Below are 14,454 nucleotides of genomic sequence, written 5' to 3'. Positions count from 1 at the left end.
AGAGGAAAGTTAGTCGTCCAAATTGCTGATAAATAACTCCATCCACTGTCGTTGCATCTAGGCAGAGCTGCGAGACGAGACCTTCCATGGGGAAGATGGCGTTGCAGAGCAACAACGCAGGGGCTTCTACGTCGACCCTGTCTAGGAGCCTTGGCCGCTTTGAGTACGATGTCTTTTTGAGCTTTCGAGGAGAAGACACCCGCCATAATGTCGCCGGCTTGCTCCGTGATAGGCTCTATCTAGAAGGCGTGCGGGCTTTCTTTGATGAGGAAGATTTGCGGAAGGGGGAGAGAATTGAGAAGGTATTGGAGGCGATAGGCAGGTCCAAGATCTTGGTCCCCATCTTCTCCAAGCGCTACGCGGAATCGAAGTGGTGTCTTACAGAGGTTGCCAAGATGGTGGAATGTCATGATGGTGGGCAAGAGAGGACGATCATTCCAGTCTTCTTTGACGTCGATCCCAAGCACGTACGGTATCAGAGTGGCCCATTCGAAGCTGCCTTTCAGAAGCACCTGACGAAAAGGAGGGATAGCTTGAGCGACGTCGATAGATGGAAGCACGCACTGAGATACGTTGCAGGAGTTTCCGGCTTTCATCTCAAGAATGGGTGCTTCATGCATCTCTCACTTTTTCAACTTTCATTATTCTAATACCTACTTTTTTCTTTTGTGCCGCACAAGTGTTAAAGGCGATTATTAGAAAATTAAAGAACTAGAGACCCATGGATTCATCTCACTGGACAGTTTTACAAGTTGCTTAACGTATGCTTTTTTGAAATTCCTCTGTTATTTATCGTTCTTCATAGTCGTTATATTTCTGCCAGAAGCAACTATTTTGATAGCCACACCCACACATACCAGTCGTTAAGCACAAGGATGAATTACACAGGTATGAATAATGAAATTGGATATAAAGAATTCTGCGGAGTTGTTTTATTCATGCAGAAACCTTCCTTCTAGATTGAGTGCCAAAACGTAAATTTGCCTTTTAAGAAGGAACTGTATCTTACCTCGAAAGCACGGAAAATTTTATGGATGTCACTGCTACCACTTTTCAAGGACTTGTTTCTCCAAATTAGGCACCTAAAATGAAACTTTAGAATATTAGGTTAATGTTTTCTACTCTTTCTCTGCTATTCAATATGCTCTTTCACTCTTTACAGGAAATTTATGATCTTTCTCTTGCTATGTGTCATTGGAAGTATGCCTTTTCTATTTTGTCTCAAGTTGAACAACATTCCATTGAGTTGATTAAGCCGGCGATTCAACCCATGAAGTTTTCTCTTAAACAGAAATGAAGTCACTTTCTTTTAATCTCCTTCCGCAGAAACCAAAGGGAGCTTATCAATTCAATCACTGCGGAAATTCAGAAGCTTTTACCAACCAAGAGGCTCCTTTATGAGGAAGAACACCTTGTTGGTCTTGAGATCCGTGTGGAAAAGATGATGAAGCGTCTGGACATTGAAGGAAAAGGTGTCCGGATCATTGGAATCCATGGCATTGGTGGTATAGGGAAAACAACACTAGCCAAGGCCATCTATAACAGAAGTCATCATTTTTTTCAAGCTAGTAGTTTTATTGAAAATGTAAGGGAGGTAACAAAATCTAAAGGACTCGTTCAGCTCCAACAACAGCTCATTCACGATATTTTGAAAGGTAAACTTAAAGAGGAGATAAATAACTTAAGTCAAGGGGCCCAAATGATTATACAGATCGTTGGTGTTAAGAGTGTTCTTCTTGTTTTTGATGATATCGATGACCAAGAGCAGCTCGAAGCATTGGTTGGCAATATGAGTTGGTTCCATTCAGGAAGTAGAATAATTGTCACTACAAGGCAAGAGGAGATCCTCAAGTTTTCTGGATTGCAGGATGAAGCTGTTTATATTCTTGACGAATTGGATGAGAAAGAAGCACTTCAGTTATTCAACTATCATGCATTAAGAGGAGATGAAACCCAAGAAGAATATGCTAAATTGTCCAAGGAAGTCGTAGCAATTAGCAATGGGTTGCCACTAATTCTCCGAGTATTTGGTTCAGTTTTTAAAACAGCAAAAACCTTAGAAGAATGGCACAAACTGCTGAAAGACTTGAGACTCCGTCAACACAGCAAAGTTCATGAACAACTAAAAATATGTTATGATAGTTTGAGTGATCATGAAAAGCTAATCTTCTTGGATATTGCATGCCTTCTTGTCAACAAAAGTTCGGAGGACGCCATCCATATGTGGGAAGATCATAGGCTTTCACCTCATGTAGCTATAAGGAGTTTGCAGAATAAGTCTCTTATTAAGATTAATAGGGGAATGTTTGAAATGCATGACCAAATAAGAGACATGGGAAGGGAAATTGTTCTAAGGGAAAGCCTCCTTCATTCAGGACTCCGCAGCAGGTTGTGGTGTGTAGGAGACGCAGTGGACGCTTTAACTAGGTTTCAGGTAAGACTTGGCGTTAAATTTCTCTTTCTTTAGGGTCATCTCTCTCTCTCTCTCTCTCTCTCTCTCCATCTCTCTCTCTCTTTCTCTCTCTCTCCATCTCTCTCTCTCCATCTCTCTCTCTCTTTCTCTCTCTCGCGCACACACACACACACACACACACACACACACACACACAGAGTTTGCAAACACTAGGTAGGCTTGGGTTACCCTGATTGCTAGCCTCCAGAGAGAGAGAGAGAGAGAGAGAGAGAGATTTCATTCATTGATGGATGTTGCGGCCATAGATTGGATTTTGGCAACAAGTGAATTATGAATTGGATTTAGGGAACAAAGGGTAGCTGAAGGGTCGGAGACAGGGGTAAACACTGATGGCGAATGAGAGGTGACGATCGGTGACTTGGTAGAGCACTTGTAATACTAGAAAGGTGGATGGCTTTGCAGCAGCAATAAGAGTATTGAAAGCTTAAGCCTTAAAAGGATGATGGGGAAAAAACTTCTAAATGATTGTACTTTCTCTGAGATGGAACACAAAATAATGTGATTGAAGAACTAATATGACAATTTATTCTACTCTTCTATTGTCCAGGGTTTGATTTTGCATTGAGTGGGCTTCACTTTGGAAGAAGAGACTTATGTTTGTTCTCCCATTTTTGTCTAGCAACCAACAGTACCTTAAGGGCCTTGATCCAAATAAGCAAAACCCTCCAAGTTATTTATTTTTATGTATCTATAGTTTCTTTTAGGTGAATGTTTCTCTGCTTTCACTTTCGTGGACTTTCTTCAATGGAGACTTGTCTATATTTCAAACAGATTATGGCTTGAACAAATTCTTGGATCGTAAATATCACAAACCAATCTAATTGCTTATGTCTTTTTAGGAGAACAAGATTGAAGGGATCATTCTCAACTTATGTGAGGGTAGCGAGATCGAGTTCAGAACTGAAGCCTTTGCATTGATGTCTGAACTTAGAATTCTCCTTGTCAACTTTGCTAGCTCTGGTGATTGTGACTTTAGGCATTTACCTGCAAGTTTGAAATGGTTGGAATGGAAAGGATGCCTCTTGGAATCACTTCCATTTGAAAGCAAGTTTAAAAGCATTGTGGTCCTTAACCTGTCTCGGAGTTTTATCAGTCAATTGTGGAGTAAAACAACAATAGGGTCAGGCTCAAAATCCGCAAAAGAGGTTTGCAATTGATTCCATGTGTAGCATTCTATTATAATGTTCTTGGTAGAGTGTTGCTTATTAACATACACCATTTTGGCAGGTGTTTGGTCGACTAAAAGTTCTTGACCTCTCCTGCTGCCATTGTCTCAATGCCACTCCCGATTTCGCAATGGCACCAAACCTAGTGAAGCTGATACTTGATGAATGTAGCAACTTGAAAGAAGTTGATGATTCAATTGGGTTTCTAAAAAAATTGGTTTTTCTTAGCATGAGGGAGTGTGTGTCCTTGGAGAAGTTACCCAACAAAATACATGAGTTGAGTTCCCTCGTAGTTCTCATCCTCGAAGGATGTATCAGGCTTGTTGCTTTTCCACAATTTCCACCAAGAAGTTCTACCAATGGCCTTTCTAATCTCAAGGAGCTCATTTTGCGAGATTGTGAAAGCCTTGAATTTATTCCTCAGGTTCATGAGTTTCAGTCTTTAAGAAGCCTGTACATAGATGGTTGCCAAAGCCTTGACCACAGAAGGAAACATTTGTTTGAGGTTCTCTCTCTCTCTCTCTCTCTCTCTCTCTCTCTCGCTTATTCACTGTCTCATGCATGACTGGGTTTTCCTTATTTTAATGTTTCTGTTGGCAATTCAGGATGTGGTATTTAGTGAATGGGATGAACTCAGCATTGCTGGAAGTCAAACATTATCTTGGGAGCAAGAATTTTCTTTCATGCTTCCCATTGGTTCTATTAATGATCCCTTACTTCTACAGCAGCTACAGTGCCACGGCTATGGTGATTCATACAAGAGCAGAACGATGATATTACGTGTTTGTCATGAAGATATTATAAATGGTTGGGTCGTCCTAGAGACTGTACATGAAGCCCATTGTGATGATTCCATTTATGAGGATGGTGTGTATGGTTACTGCTATACAATTAATTTTGGTACGAATGATAAGATAAATGAGGCCCCAAGGGGCAAAACAATAATTATGAAGGTAACAACTTCATACAATTCTAAGCTAACAAAAGTTGATGTCAAACTTCAGAAAAGAAGCAAGTTTACTGGTGAGAACATGAAGCCATTGATCAACATATCTAGAAGGGACACTTTTATGAAAACACCTACTTCAGTGCAACCATCATCACCAATGAAACCTGAACTTGAATTCACCATATTCTTCAATCTTTGTGAAGAGGATAAACTTGATAATATCAAATATTTGTCGGGGCTTGATGACCGTATAGCTAATATGTTAAGGCAACTGGATGTCTACTACACAGTCAACAAGGAACCAATGCTGCTTTTTGGCTGGACTATTGAGGAACTTATTATCTTTACTCTGATTTTTAGTGATATCAATGTCTCATGGTATGAGGTAGGGCACCAAATAGGGTTGGTACAACAACCATGTGCAAAGGTTAGTCATGTAGTAGCTGCTCTTATGAAAACAGAATTATTTATTTATACTTATGCCAAATATTATTGCAGGTTTTTGACAAACTAAAGGTCCTTGATCTCTCACATTGTAAGTTCCTTGTTACGACACCTGATTTTGGCCGAACCCCACAATTGGATATGTTGATTCTTGATCATTGTGAATGCTTACTTGAAATTGGTGAATCCATTGGACTGCTGAAAAATCTCATCTTTCTCAGCATTGTTGGATGTGCAAAACTACATGTACTTCCTTGTGGCATTTTGCAACTGAGTTCCCTTCAACTACTCAGCCTTGAAAAATGTTCAGAAATCAAGATCCTACCAGAAGCAAATATAACGGATGTAAGTTTGGAGTCTTTACAGGAGCTCATACTTGATGATTGCACTTCATTATCAGGACTACCAGAATATGTTGGTCGGTTCAGGAGCCTGCGTCGTCTATCCCTGAGAGGCTGTCCTTCACTTGACCAGCTACCAGATTCTATTGGAAATTTGGTGGTCTTGGAGGAGCTCATACTTGACGATTGTCCTTCATTAGCAAGTCTACCAGATTCAATAGGTAACTTGAAGAGCCTATACCGACTTTCTGTGTTTAGGAATAGCTATAATTGTCGGGTAGTCAGGATACCATATTCTATTGGAAAATTGAAATCTTTGAAAGAGTTTATTTGCAAGAATGCACTTATACCTAATTCCATTCAAACTTTGGAGAGCCTTCTCCAGTTATCTTTGGTTGAATGTGAAATGAGTAATCAGCCAGGTTCAAGAACATGCCAAGCATTATGCTGTATGGATCCCATGAAGTTTACTGGAAACATGAAGAATCTGCAATACCTAACTCTGAATGGTTCTAGCATACCAATTTCCGTGGGCAGCATGAAGTGCTTAAAGGAGCTGGCACTCATTGGTCCACGAGTAAGACAGCTGCCTAAATCAATTGGGCACTTCAAGAACCTTTCCTGCATCACTTTGGAGCGTTGCATCTATGTACAAAGACTACCAGGTTCCGTCAAAAGGATGAAGTCCTTAAGAGTGCTATGTCTGGATGATTGCAGAAGTCTTGAATGCATCCCTCAACTACCATCCGGCCTAATGAAAATGCAAGCTACGAACTGTCAGCTGTTGTGCTCAACATCTGATGTATCAAACTTGATGGCATTGAAGGAGCTGAATGTAGGAGGGTGCAAGAAGCTCGTCAACGTCCCTGGCTTGCAGAACTTGAGATCACTAAAAGTCCTACATATGAATGGCTGTGGGCATCTTGATCTCGATTCAATTAGGTTGCAGTTGGAGGTATCGTTTGCTTTCTCTAAAGCTACAGTGTCACTGTCACAGTTCTATTGGCTTCGTGTATCTGAGACATCCCATCCCTTCCTCGTGTTTCTGAGACATCCCTTCGCATCATGCTCAGTTGATGTTATGATGAACTGAGATTACGTCACCATCTGTGTGTGTTGCCGAGCAAGTTCAGCCATACATTTGGTGTGTACAAATTGCAATGCACTAATGGGAGTACATTGCAACCTTAATAAAAGTCTCTTGTGGTTAGGATCCAAGAAGGTGAAATGGGTGGCCGCCTGATCTGCGTCCTACTATGATTATTTCCTAGAACAGTCAGACCTTATTAATTAATCAGAAAAATTTACTGTTGCATATATTTTTTTTTAAATTTATGTTCCCTTTCTTCAACATCGACAAATCCATCTTTAAAAGTTCAGACCTGTTAGCTAAAGCTAGAAAAGCAATTCTTGATTACAGAATGATTTTGAATTTTAAAAAAGGTACAGATGTTTCTGAAAACCAGATATTCAGCCTGAATCTGCCCTCTACCCTTTCCCATGTGATGCTGGGTCTGAACCAAGGGGGAATATATTTTATTTATTTATTTATTTTGCTTTCTGATTTTTTGCATAATAATTGTATTTGTTTAATTTTGATCCACTTAACAAAAAAAAAATTGGTCCCAATTTGATTTAGCTGATTTTCTGATTCCTTTTGCTACACTGATTCGATATACAAGCCAATGTTAACAATACTGTGTCCATACTGAAAAACCTAGAAATCAGTAATGAAAACCATCATGTTTCTTCAATATACTAACCAGACCTTATGAGAAGTTAAGAGATGATATGTTCCAACCTGTTCCAACCTTTCGGGCTTATAAGTTCATGTCTACCCAATGGAAACAGGAATGCCTTATTGAATGTGGTTGTTTTTTGGTGTGCAGGAGGCAACGTTCCATGATCTGGAGGCATTCAGCATTTGCAAGGAATATCAGGACAACGTCGTCAACACAGTATCTCTTCCCTTTCCAAGAGGGGGGCGCATGGGCAGGGAGCCCCTGTATGTTGAAAAAATCATTGCCAGTGGAGACCAGCCTGAGTTCGTCCCTTCTCGTCTCCTTGAGATCAAAGTCTCAAAAGATAGTGTGCTATATGTTGATGCTGTTGATGTAGGCCCCTACAAAAATTCATACACAGCAAGTTTTAAGAAGGAAGATGAGATCAATGAGCAGCTAAGGGTGAAGGCAGCGAGTATCGATGAATCCAATGGGGTAGAAATGCTGTGCGTATCATGCTCACTACCTTTCTCGCTGCGACGAGTGGATGCATGGTTTCGTCAATCTCTCACACCAGAACCAGACGATGACCTTGCCACTTCGATGATGTGAATGGATTAATCTCGCCCTCTCATGCATGCCTGGTCTTCTGTAAGAAAGTAGTCCTTCAATCAACCTTCTGCTTGGAACACATGAGCAAATCTATTTTACACTATTTGAACAATGGGATCATGTTATATCTCCCTTTGACAGACGGTGCCTTGATGATGGTGCACTGACAAAAAGAGAAGAATGGACCTAATTGTATTTCACATTGCTATGATAAAACAATTGATTTTAGGAGTAATATACTTACTATATGTGATATCCGAGTAACACTCTTCCAGTTCAGAAGATCAATTTTATCGTTCTTGGCGATTTATAAAATGGGTTGAGAATAAGTGAGGACCAGGATTTCATCGTTACTGAATAAGTTTGAAGCACAATTTTAACTAGTGAGGCAGTTGGATTAACAAGTTGAGATATGATTGGGAGGTGAATATCCAGAGAATAATTCTATTGGCATAACTTAGTATGTTCTAGCTACCGATATTGGTTTACCTATAAAATAAGAAGGAATATCATTTTATGCTTTCAAAGCTGCAAATCAAGTTTGTCTACTATCATGTGAAGGAGTAGAGATCACGTCATGACTAGCTTCGGTTTCTTAAGATCCTCGTCTGGTTGTCGGTGTGTTTTCATTAGCAACTTGGTATGGCTTGATTCGTGTTCCTAAGCAGCTGGGTGACTTGAACTAGCGGTGCCTGAATTGCATCTGCATCTGAGCGCATCATTTTAGAATTTGAAGCATATTGCTAGTTCGAATTTTCTTTGTTGGGTGAGTTCTAAGATCTTTTTTAGTGTTGGATGACATGGCAGCAGAAAGTGGTGATCTTCACAATGGAAGACATTTATTTAAAACAAATTTCGGAGAAGAGAGAGCATGGAAAAGGCCGAAGCCCTTTCTCCTTTCCCCTTGTTCCTGGAGCTTTGAACTAACCTGGGTGCGATGCAATACGCTCGTCAACTAGAGTCTTCCCTGCCCAAGTACAGTCTCAACTGATGTCTTTTGCCTGAATTAGAGGAGAACCACACAGTTACATAAGTTGTCGTGCCAGCAGATGGCTCACACAAAGGGGTGACGAAAACAGAACCACAAAATTTTTACCAGAGAAAAGAGAGAACAGAACATGCGCCTCTGCTGCGATCTTCCCTGTATTCCCTGTGAACCTAACCTGTTAACCCGCCGGCTGCTTGCATCGCCCTTTTAGGTGTGAAGTAAAAGCCATGATTAGGAGATATCCGTGCGATCTTCTCATGAAGTTTTAGCTCAATACAAAACATTGACCCTTTTTACTTTAAGGCCGTGTTTGGATACATGGTATCAAAATGCCAGACATTTAGTACGGGTAGTTGTCTGGTGGAGCGCCCGGGAAAAGACTGCGGGGATCATTCCCTGAGTTTTATTGACAAAAGATAATATTTACCAGAGCAAACAATGGGAGTTTGGCAAGCTGATGAAGAAGGCCAAGTGAATACTGCACATTGTCAGGCCAATACCAGAGCCCAGGAACGACACCATGCTAAAGCCAGTCAAGTAGGACCAACTGATCCCTACTCTGCCATCTCCATGACAGGAAGTGTTCCTGACATGCTCTTCACACAGCTTGCTTCAGGTTCAGCATGAAGGGAAGGATGTTTTGCTGTTGTCAGGTGGAACTTATTCCACCTACCACATCATGTGTAAGGACCTGTAAAAGTTGTTCCACCTGTTCAGATGGATTGATGTTCTATTTTTGTTCTGCCGTGAACCGTTTCTGGAGTTTTGAGTCCAAGTTCCCTTTCTACAGTGATTTGAAGGCCAGAGGCCTAAGAAAAAAAAACACACATAAGTGTGAAAATTAGCCATATAATGCATGTTTTTTGCTAAAAATACTCCTCTCAAGATTAAAAAACAAAGAGAAAAAAAATTCCAGTCAAGTTTTGTAGCCCTTGGGCGAACTGCTCGATTAATTGATGAATTTGAAATAATTTAAAGTAACAAACTAAAATCCCAAATGAGCCCAAGGGACTGGCAACAGTGGCAATCCTTTCTTTGATAGTTTCCCGCAAAGGTGAGACTCCAAGTAAATGAAAGTGTGATTCTTTGATAATAAAGGTAGGAAGACCGACGCAAACGCGAGAGTCCTTTGAACAGTAGGTCCAAAAAGTTGGTCCCCCCAAAAGATCCGTTTTTGAAAAGCAGAATTTGCAGTTAAAGAGAGAATGCTTATTGGAATCGAACTAATGGTCCGCCTTTATTCCATCAGCTATGCTCCTTGAAATTTAAATTACAATTTATTAACTCAGTCCCAAACTCAAGAAAAAGTTTAAAATATAAACCGATATGTTTGACACAAATTACTGTTACCTGAAATGTATGATGTAATATGGTTCGGATACAGTCAACAAAATAATGGTTATTGGTTGATGAGCATAAGCAAGTGGACCATGGTCCATTAGACAGGAATCGCGCTTCCCCTTTGACAATACATGATAAATTAAATTATCTGAGCTTACCAATATATATATATGTATATATATATATAATTAATTAATTAATTAATTAATTAAACTAAATAATGCTGGTTTTAGTGGAGCCACACAGCCCAAACTCCAGAGGCATGAGAAATTAGGGGATGACTATTCACATGCCGAAGACTAGACTCGATCCATTGGCTGAGCCATGAATCAAGCAAATATTGACTAGATCCAATGCCCCAGGCTCACACGGCTGCTTCAGTTCAAACTCATCATTTATGTTGAGAAAGAAAGGCAGTTGCTGGAGGTCAAGATCTGCAGGAGTATGTTCTATCTGAATAATTTTTCATTTCTTGAAGGAGAGACCAAACCTGCAACCTTAATGGTGCAGAAGAGATTGATTTGAAGCGTTCTGTTGTCACCAAGTCACTCGAAAGTTAACAGCTCTTTCGAAGATAATGGAGTCCCATCCAACGTTGCTTTACTTTCCATCGTCACTAAGGGACTATAATTGTATATTCGTACCCGAAGTAAACAAGAACAAAGAGCAAATAAGAGTGGAGAAACTGAAGGAAAACTTCCTGCCACTTTCCTTTTCCAATCAATTCACACAAAAAATAACTTTTTTTTTCAATGTACAATAAGATTTTTCAAGAAATTGTAATTATCATATCCTTTCATCAATGTCCATAAAACCATTTTTTAATAATTGGCAACCAAAAAATATGGTGAGAAACACCAAAACATTGTTCTTTTCCATGGATTTTCTTTATAATTTTTTGTGTAACGACACTCTTAGAAGCCCCGGAAGGGCTCATGGGATGGCGTTGTATGGGATTGGGTTGACAGTGTATAGAGGAAAATATTGTTTGGAAAATTGAAAATGAGAAGTCAATAAAGTTATGGGTGGATAGATGGAGAGGAGATTCTGGTACTTGGGCTTGAAGGTGCAGAGTGAGGTCAGATAGCAGGATGAACATAAAGCCCGGCTGAAGCTAGAGAATGCATCCCATCTCCATCTGGGCCTTGTCGTGTAGAAGCTGAAGCTTTGCAAGCAGTTCAGTTTAGTGAGCAGCCAGATCAATTTTCTTTCTGTATCTATATTTTTGGCCAAGTGAATGGAAACCGATGCATTTATAGCTTCGAAATTGTGGCAGCTAATGCCCGTTGGTGGAATCGATTAAACTTATGATGTTTCTTCGTCTAATTTGGTACCAAATGAATGCATGGAAGATGGTGGAAACCACAAGAAAAATTACTAAAAAAACGTCCTTTTAAATCTTTTTACTTTTTTCAATTTCATCTTTTATTCTTACAAAAAGTTTTCTTTTCTTATTTAAATGAAGTCATTTTCATGGTTGACCCTATTGGTGCACGAAATTTTGTGCATCAGCATACCTAACCAGCTTTAGTAAAATAAAAGTACAACATGCTCTAACAAGCCACGTTATATTTACCTGCGCAAAGCGTCGGAACATGGTAACTTTCAATGGGAATGACACTAAAAACTAGGTAAAATTCTTTTGTATACTTGATGGGGGAAGGGAGATCCATATGATTTCCCCTCATCTACAATGCTTCAACCTGCATTCAAACGCACTTAAGAGAACTAGCACTTGATAGAATAAAATTAGGAGCTGAAGCTAGTTTTTTTTTTTAACCATCAAATGTTGAGTGTGTTTTTTGAGGTTCAAATCTTCAAATCTTTTGCAGTGTGTAACTTTTATTTTGCAGCGTATGACCTTAAGAATGGAAAATTGAAATTTCTTTTAGATAATGCACTTTACCCTTTATCATACTTTAACAGGATTTTGTGTTTGGTAAATTATAAGGTGATTGGCTAAGAACTAAGAAATGTAACATGACTTGGACGAATGAACTAAAGAAATGACTGAAAATTGAAAGTCGCTGGTGGAAGCTGTTTTGGAATTTGAACAAGAGTTACTCGGGAAACGAGGAAAGTTCCTTGCCCTCCTTTGTTGATAAATGACTCCATCCACCGTTATTACACCTAGACAGCACAGCGAGACCTTCGTTTCGGAAGATGGCATCAATGCTGAGCAACAAAACAGGGCCTTCGAAGTTGTCGTTGTCCAGGAGTTTCCATGCTTTCGAGGAGAAGACATCCGCCATAATTTCACTGGATTGTTCCATCATATCCTCGAGCTACAGGGCATACACGCCTACTTTGATGAGCAAGATTTGCCCAAGGGAGATAGAATTGGGGAGATATTGGAGGCCATAAGCAGGTCCAAGATCTTGGTTCCTATCTTCTCCAAGCGCTACCGAATCGCATTGGTGTTTAAGAGAAGTTGCCAAGATGGTGGGCAAGACAGGCAGATTATTCCCGTCTTTTTTGACGTCGATCCAAAAGACGTAAGGTGTGTCAGAGCGGCCATTTGAAGCTGCCTCTCAGAAGCACCAGACGGAAAGGAGGGACAGCTTGAGCGAGGTCGATGGATGGAAGCACGCACTGACATATGTTGGAGGAATTTCCGGCTTTGAACTAAAGAGCTACAATGGGTACTGCACGCCTCTATCACCTTTTCAGTGTTGATGGTCCTAATTCCGAATGCCTAATTTTTTTTTTTGTCCTGTGCATAACTGAAGAGGACTGTTAGAAAATTAGAACTAAGGACCATGGATTTATCCCATGAGAGCGCCTCAAATTTATTCCAGTGTTGTTTATCATTCTTCATTCTGAAACTGATACTCATGGTCCTTTGTAACTCTGACAGATAAACATATTCTGACAGCCACGGACACAAATAGAAAGCAGGTATGAAATTGGACACGAAGAACATGGCGAAGTTGTTTTATTCATGTAGGAACCTTGTTTTTGGTACGATTACCACACGTAAATTCACCTTTCAAGAAGGATGGGTGTCTTACCAGGAAAACATGAAAAGATTTATAGATGCTACTGCTGCAGCTTTTCTGTGCTTGGCCAAATTTTGATCGCTGTCCAACCACTTTGTGTCTCCAAATTAAGTTACGCATAAATTAAGTTAGGCATAGAAAATGGAACTTTTGGACCTCCAGAATTGGGCAGAGAAGGTGGAACTTTAGAATCTTTCGCATATAACAGGAAAATGCATGGTCTTTTCTCTTTTGCTATTTGTCTGTGGAAGTATGTTTTCTTCTCTCATGTTTAATGTTGTCCTGAAACCTGAAGCCTTCGATTGAGCCTTTGATTCACCTCTTGAATTTTTCTCCCGAACAGGAATCAAGTCACTTTCTTATTAATCTCCTTTTGCAGAGATCAAGAGGAGCTTGTCAATTCAATCACTGCAGACATGCAGAGTATTTTAGTAACCAAGTTGCCCCTTTACGAGAAATAATACCTTGTTGGTCTTGGGACGCGTGTTGAAAAGATGCTGAAGTGTCTAGACTTTAATCGCCCGGATCGTTGGAATCCACGGCATTGGTGGTGTGGGGAAACAACACTTGCCAGGGCCATCTATAACAGAAATCGTCACTCGTTTGGAGCTAGTAGATTCATTGAAAATGTAAGGAAAGAATCGAACTCAGAACTCGTCCATCTTCAAAAACAGCTCATTCAAGATATTTGCAAAGACAAAGATAAAGTGGAGATAAAAACCCAAAGTCCAGCGACCCAAAAGATTAAGAAGATCATTGGTTTGAAGAGTGTTCTTCTTGTTCTTGATGATGTCGACGACAAAAAACAGCTTGCTGCATTGACTGGCGACATAAGCTGGTTTGCTCCAGGAAGTAGAATTATCATCACCACAAGGCAAGTGGGGGTCCTGGGATTGGCAGGATTGCAGGAGGAAGCGATTTGTATGCTTGAAGAATTGGATAAATAAGAATCTGTTAGACGTTACACAAGTATCGTATCAGAATCGGCAACATCATGATTTCAGGAAACAAATTGGGCAGTGATCCTCTATCTTGCCTTATCCATTATTCTGTTGTACAAACGAGTAAATAGAAAGGATAAACATTCAATTCTGTATAAATACCTTGCGTTGGGTAAGGATTTCAACATGAAATGAAGAATTCTTTCATCTTTACTCTTTCCCCCTCTCTCTTCCCTTTTCCCTCTCTCTACCATTTAACAAGGTATAAGAGCCAAAGGGACTCTAAATCTCATCCATGGCAGAAACCCAAGGAGCTGTTGGGTCCTTTCAAGATCAGAAACCACTGTCCAAGATGACAGTCCGTTTTACTTGCACCACTTTGACAATCCCGGTGTCTGCCTTGTTTCTCAACCTCTCACTAGCGATAACTATGAAACATGGAGGCGTGCCATGACCATGGCTCTCTTAGCAAATAATAA

At 40.1% G+C, this 14,454-nt stretch overlaps 1 protein-coding gene and 2 long non-coding RNA genes across 4 annotated transcripts; 2 read left to right on the top strand and 1 right to left on the bottom strand.

The window, feature by feature from the left end:
- Nucleotides 1-7,970, top strand: LOC116247297 (disease resistance protein Roq1-like). Of its 2 annotated transcripts, XM_031619387.2 has the most exons (7): nucleotides 2-607; nucleotides 1,327-2,434; nucleotides 3,313-3,618; nucleotides 3,701-4,144; nucleotides 4,245-5,015; nucleotides 5,087-6,328; nucleotides 7,263-7,970. In XM_031619387.2, the coding sequence occupies exons 1-7, from the start codon at nucleotides 87-89 to the stop codon at nucleotides 7,704-7,706; spliced, it is 4,836 nt and encodes a 1,611-aa protein (XP_031475247.1). In that variant the 5' UTR covers nucleotides 2-86; the 3' UTR covers nucleotides 7,707-7,970. The 2 variants fall into 2 exon arrangements, with proteins under 2 accessions (XP_031475248.1, XP_031475247.1); XM_031619388.2 differs by lacking the exon at nucleotides 4,245-5,015 and having other exon boundaries at nucleotides 1-607.
- On the bottom strand, nucleotides 7,357-9,441 carry LOC126409771 (uncharacterized). The gene is made up of 4 exons (XR_007572459.1): nucleotides 8,803-9,441; nucleotides 8,635-8,707; nucleotides 7,621-7,743; nucleotides 7,357-7,495 (listed from the first exon to the last, which is right to left on the bottom strand). It is a non-coding gene; the product is annotated as an uncharacterized LOC126409771 (long non-coding RNA).
- Nucleotides 9,442-12,183: 2,742 nt separating this feature from the next.
- On the top strand, nucleotides 12,184-14,102 carry LOC116248688 (uncharacterized). Its single transcript, XR_004171046.2, has 3 exons — nucleotides 12,184-12,677; nucleotides 12,893-12,933; nucleotides 13,414-14,102. It is a non-coding gene; the product is annotated as an uncharacterized LOC116248688 (long non-coding RNA).
- Nucleotides 14,103-14,454: the final 352 nt, after the last annotated feature.

Source organism: Nymphaea colorata, chromosome 2 (assembly GCF_008831285.2).
Source record: "Nymphaea colorata isolate Beijing-Zhang1983 chromosome 2, ASM883128v2, whole genome shotgun sequence".
NCBI classification, from domain to species: domain Eukaryota; kingdom Viridiplantae; phylum Streptophyta; class Magnoliopsida; order Nymphaeales; family Nymphaeaceae; genus Nymphaea; species Nymphaea colorata.
The sequence above is the reverse complement of the archived record's forward strand: the minus strand, read 5'-3'. Positions and strand labels throughout refer to the sequence as shown.

Bases quoted from the DNA above. Each gene is read 5' to 3' on its own strand.
- LOC116247297 (XM_031619387.2), top strand. From the start codon at position 87: ATGGGGAAGATGGCGTTGCAGAGCAACAACGCAGGGGCTTCTACGTCG. The intron at 608-1,326 runs GTGCTTCATGCA...CTCCTTCCGCAG, and splicing joins GGCTTTCATCTCAAGAATGG to AAACCAAAGGGAGCTTATCA. The intron at 3,619-3,700 runs GTTTGCAATTGA...CCATTTTGGCAG, and splicing joins GCTCAAAATCCGCAAAAGAG to GTGTTTGGTCGACTAAAAGT.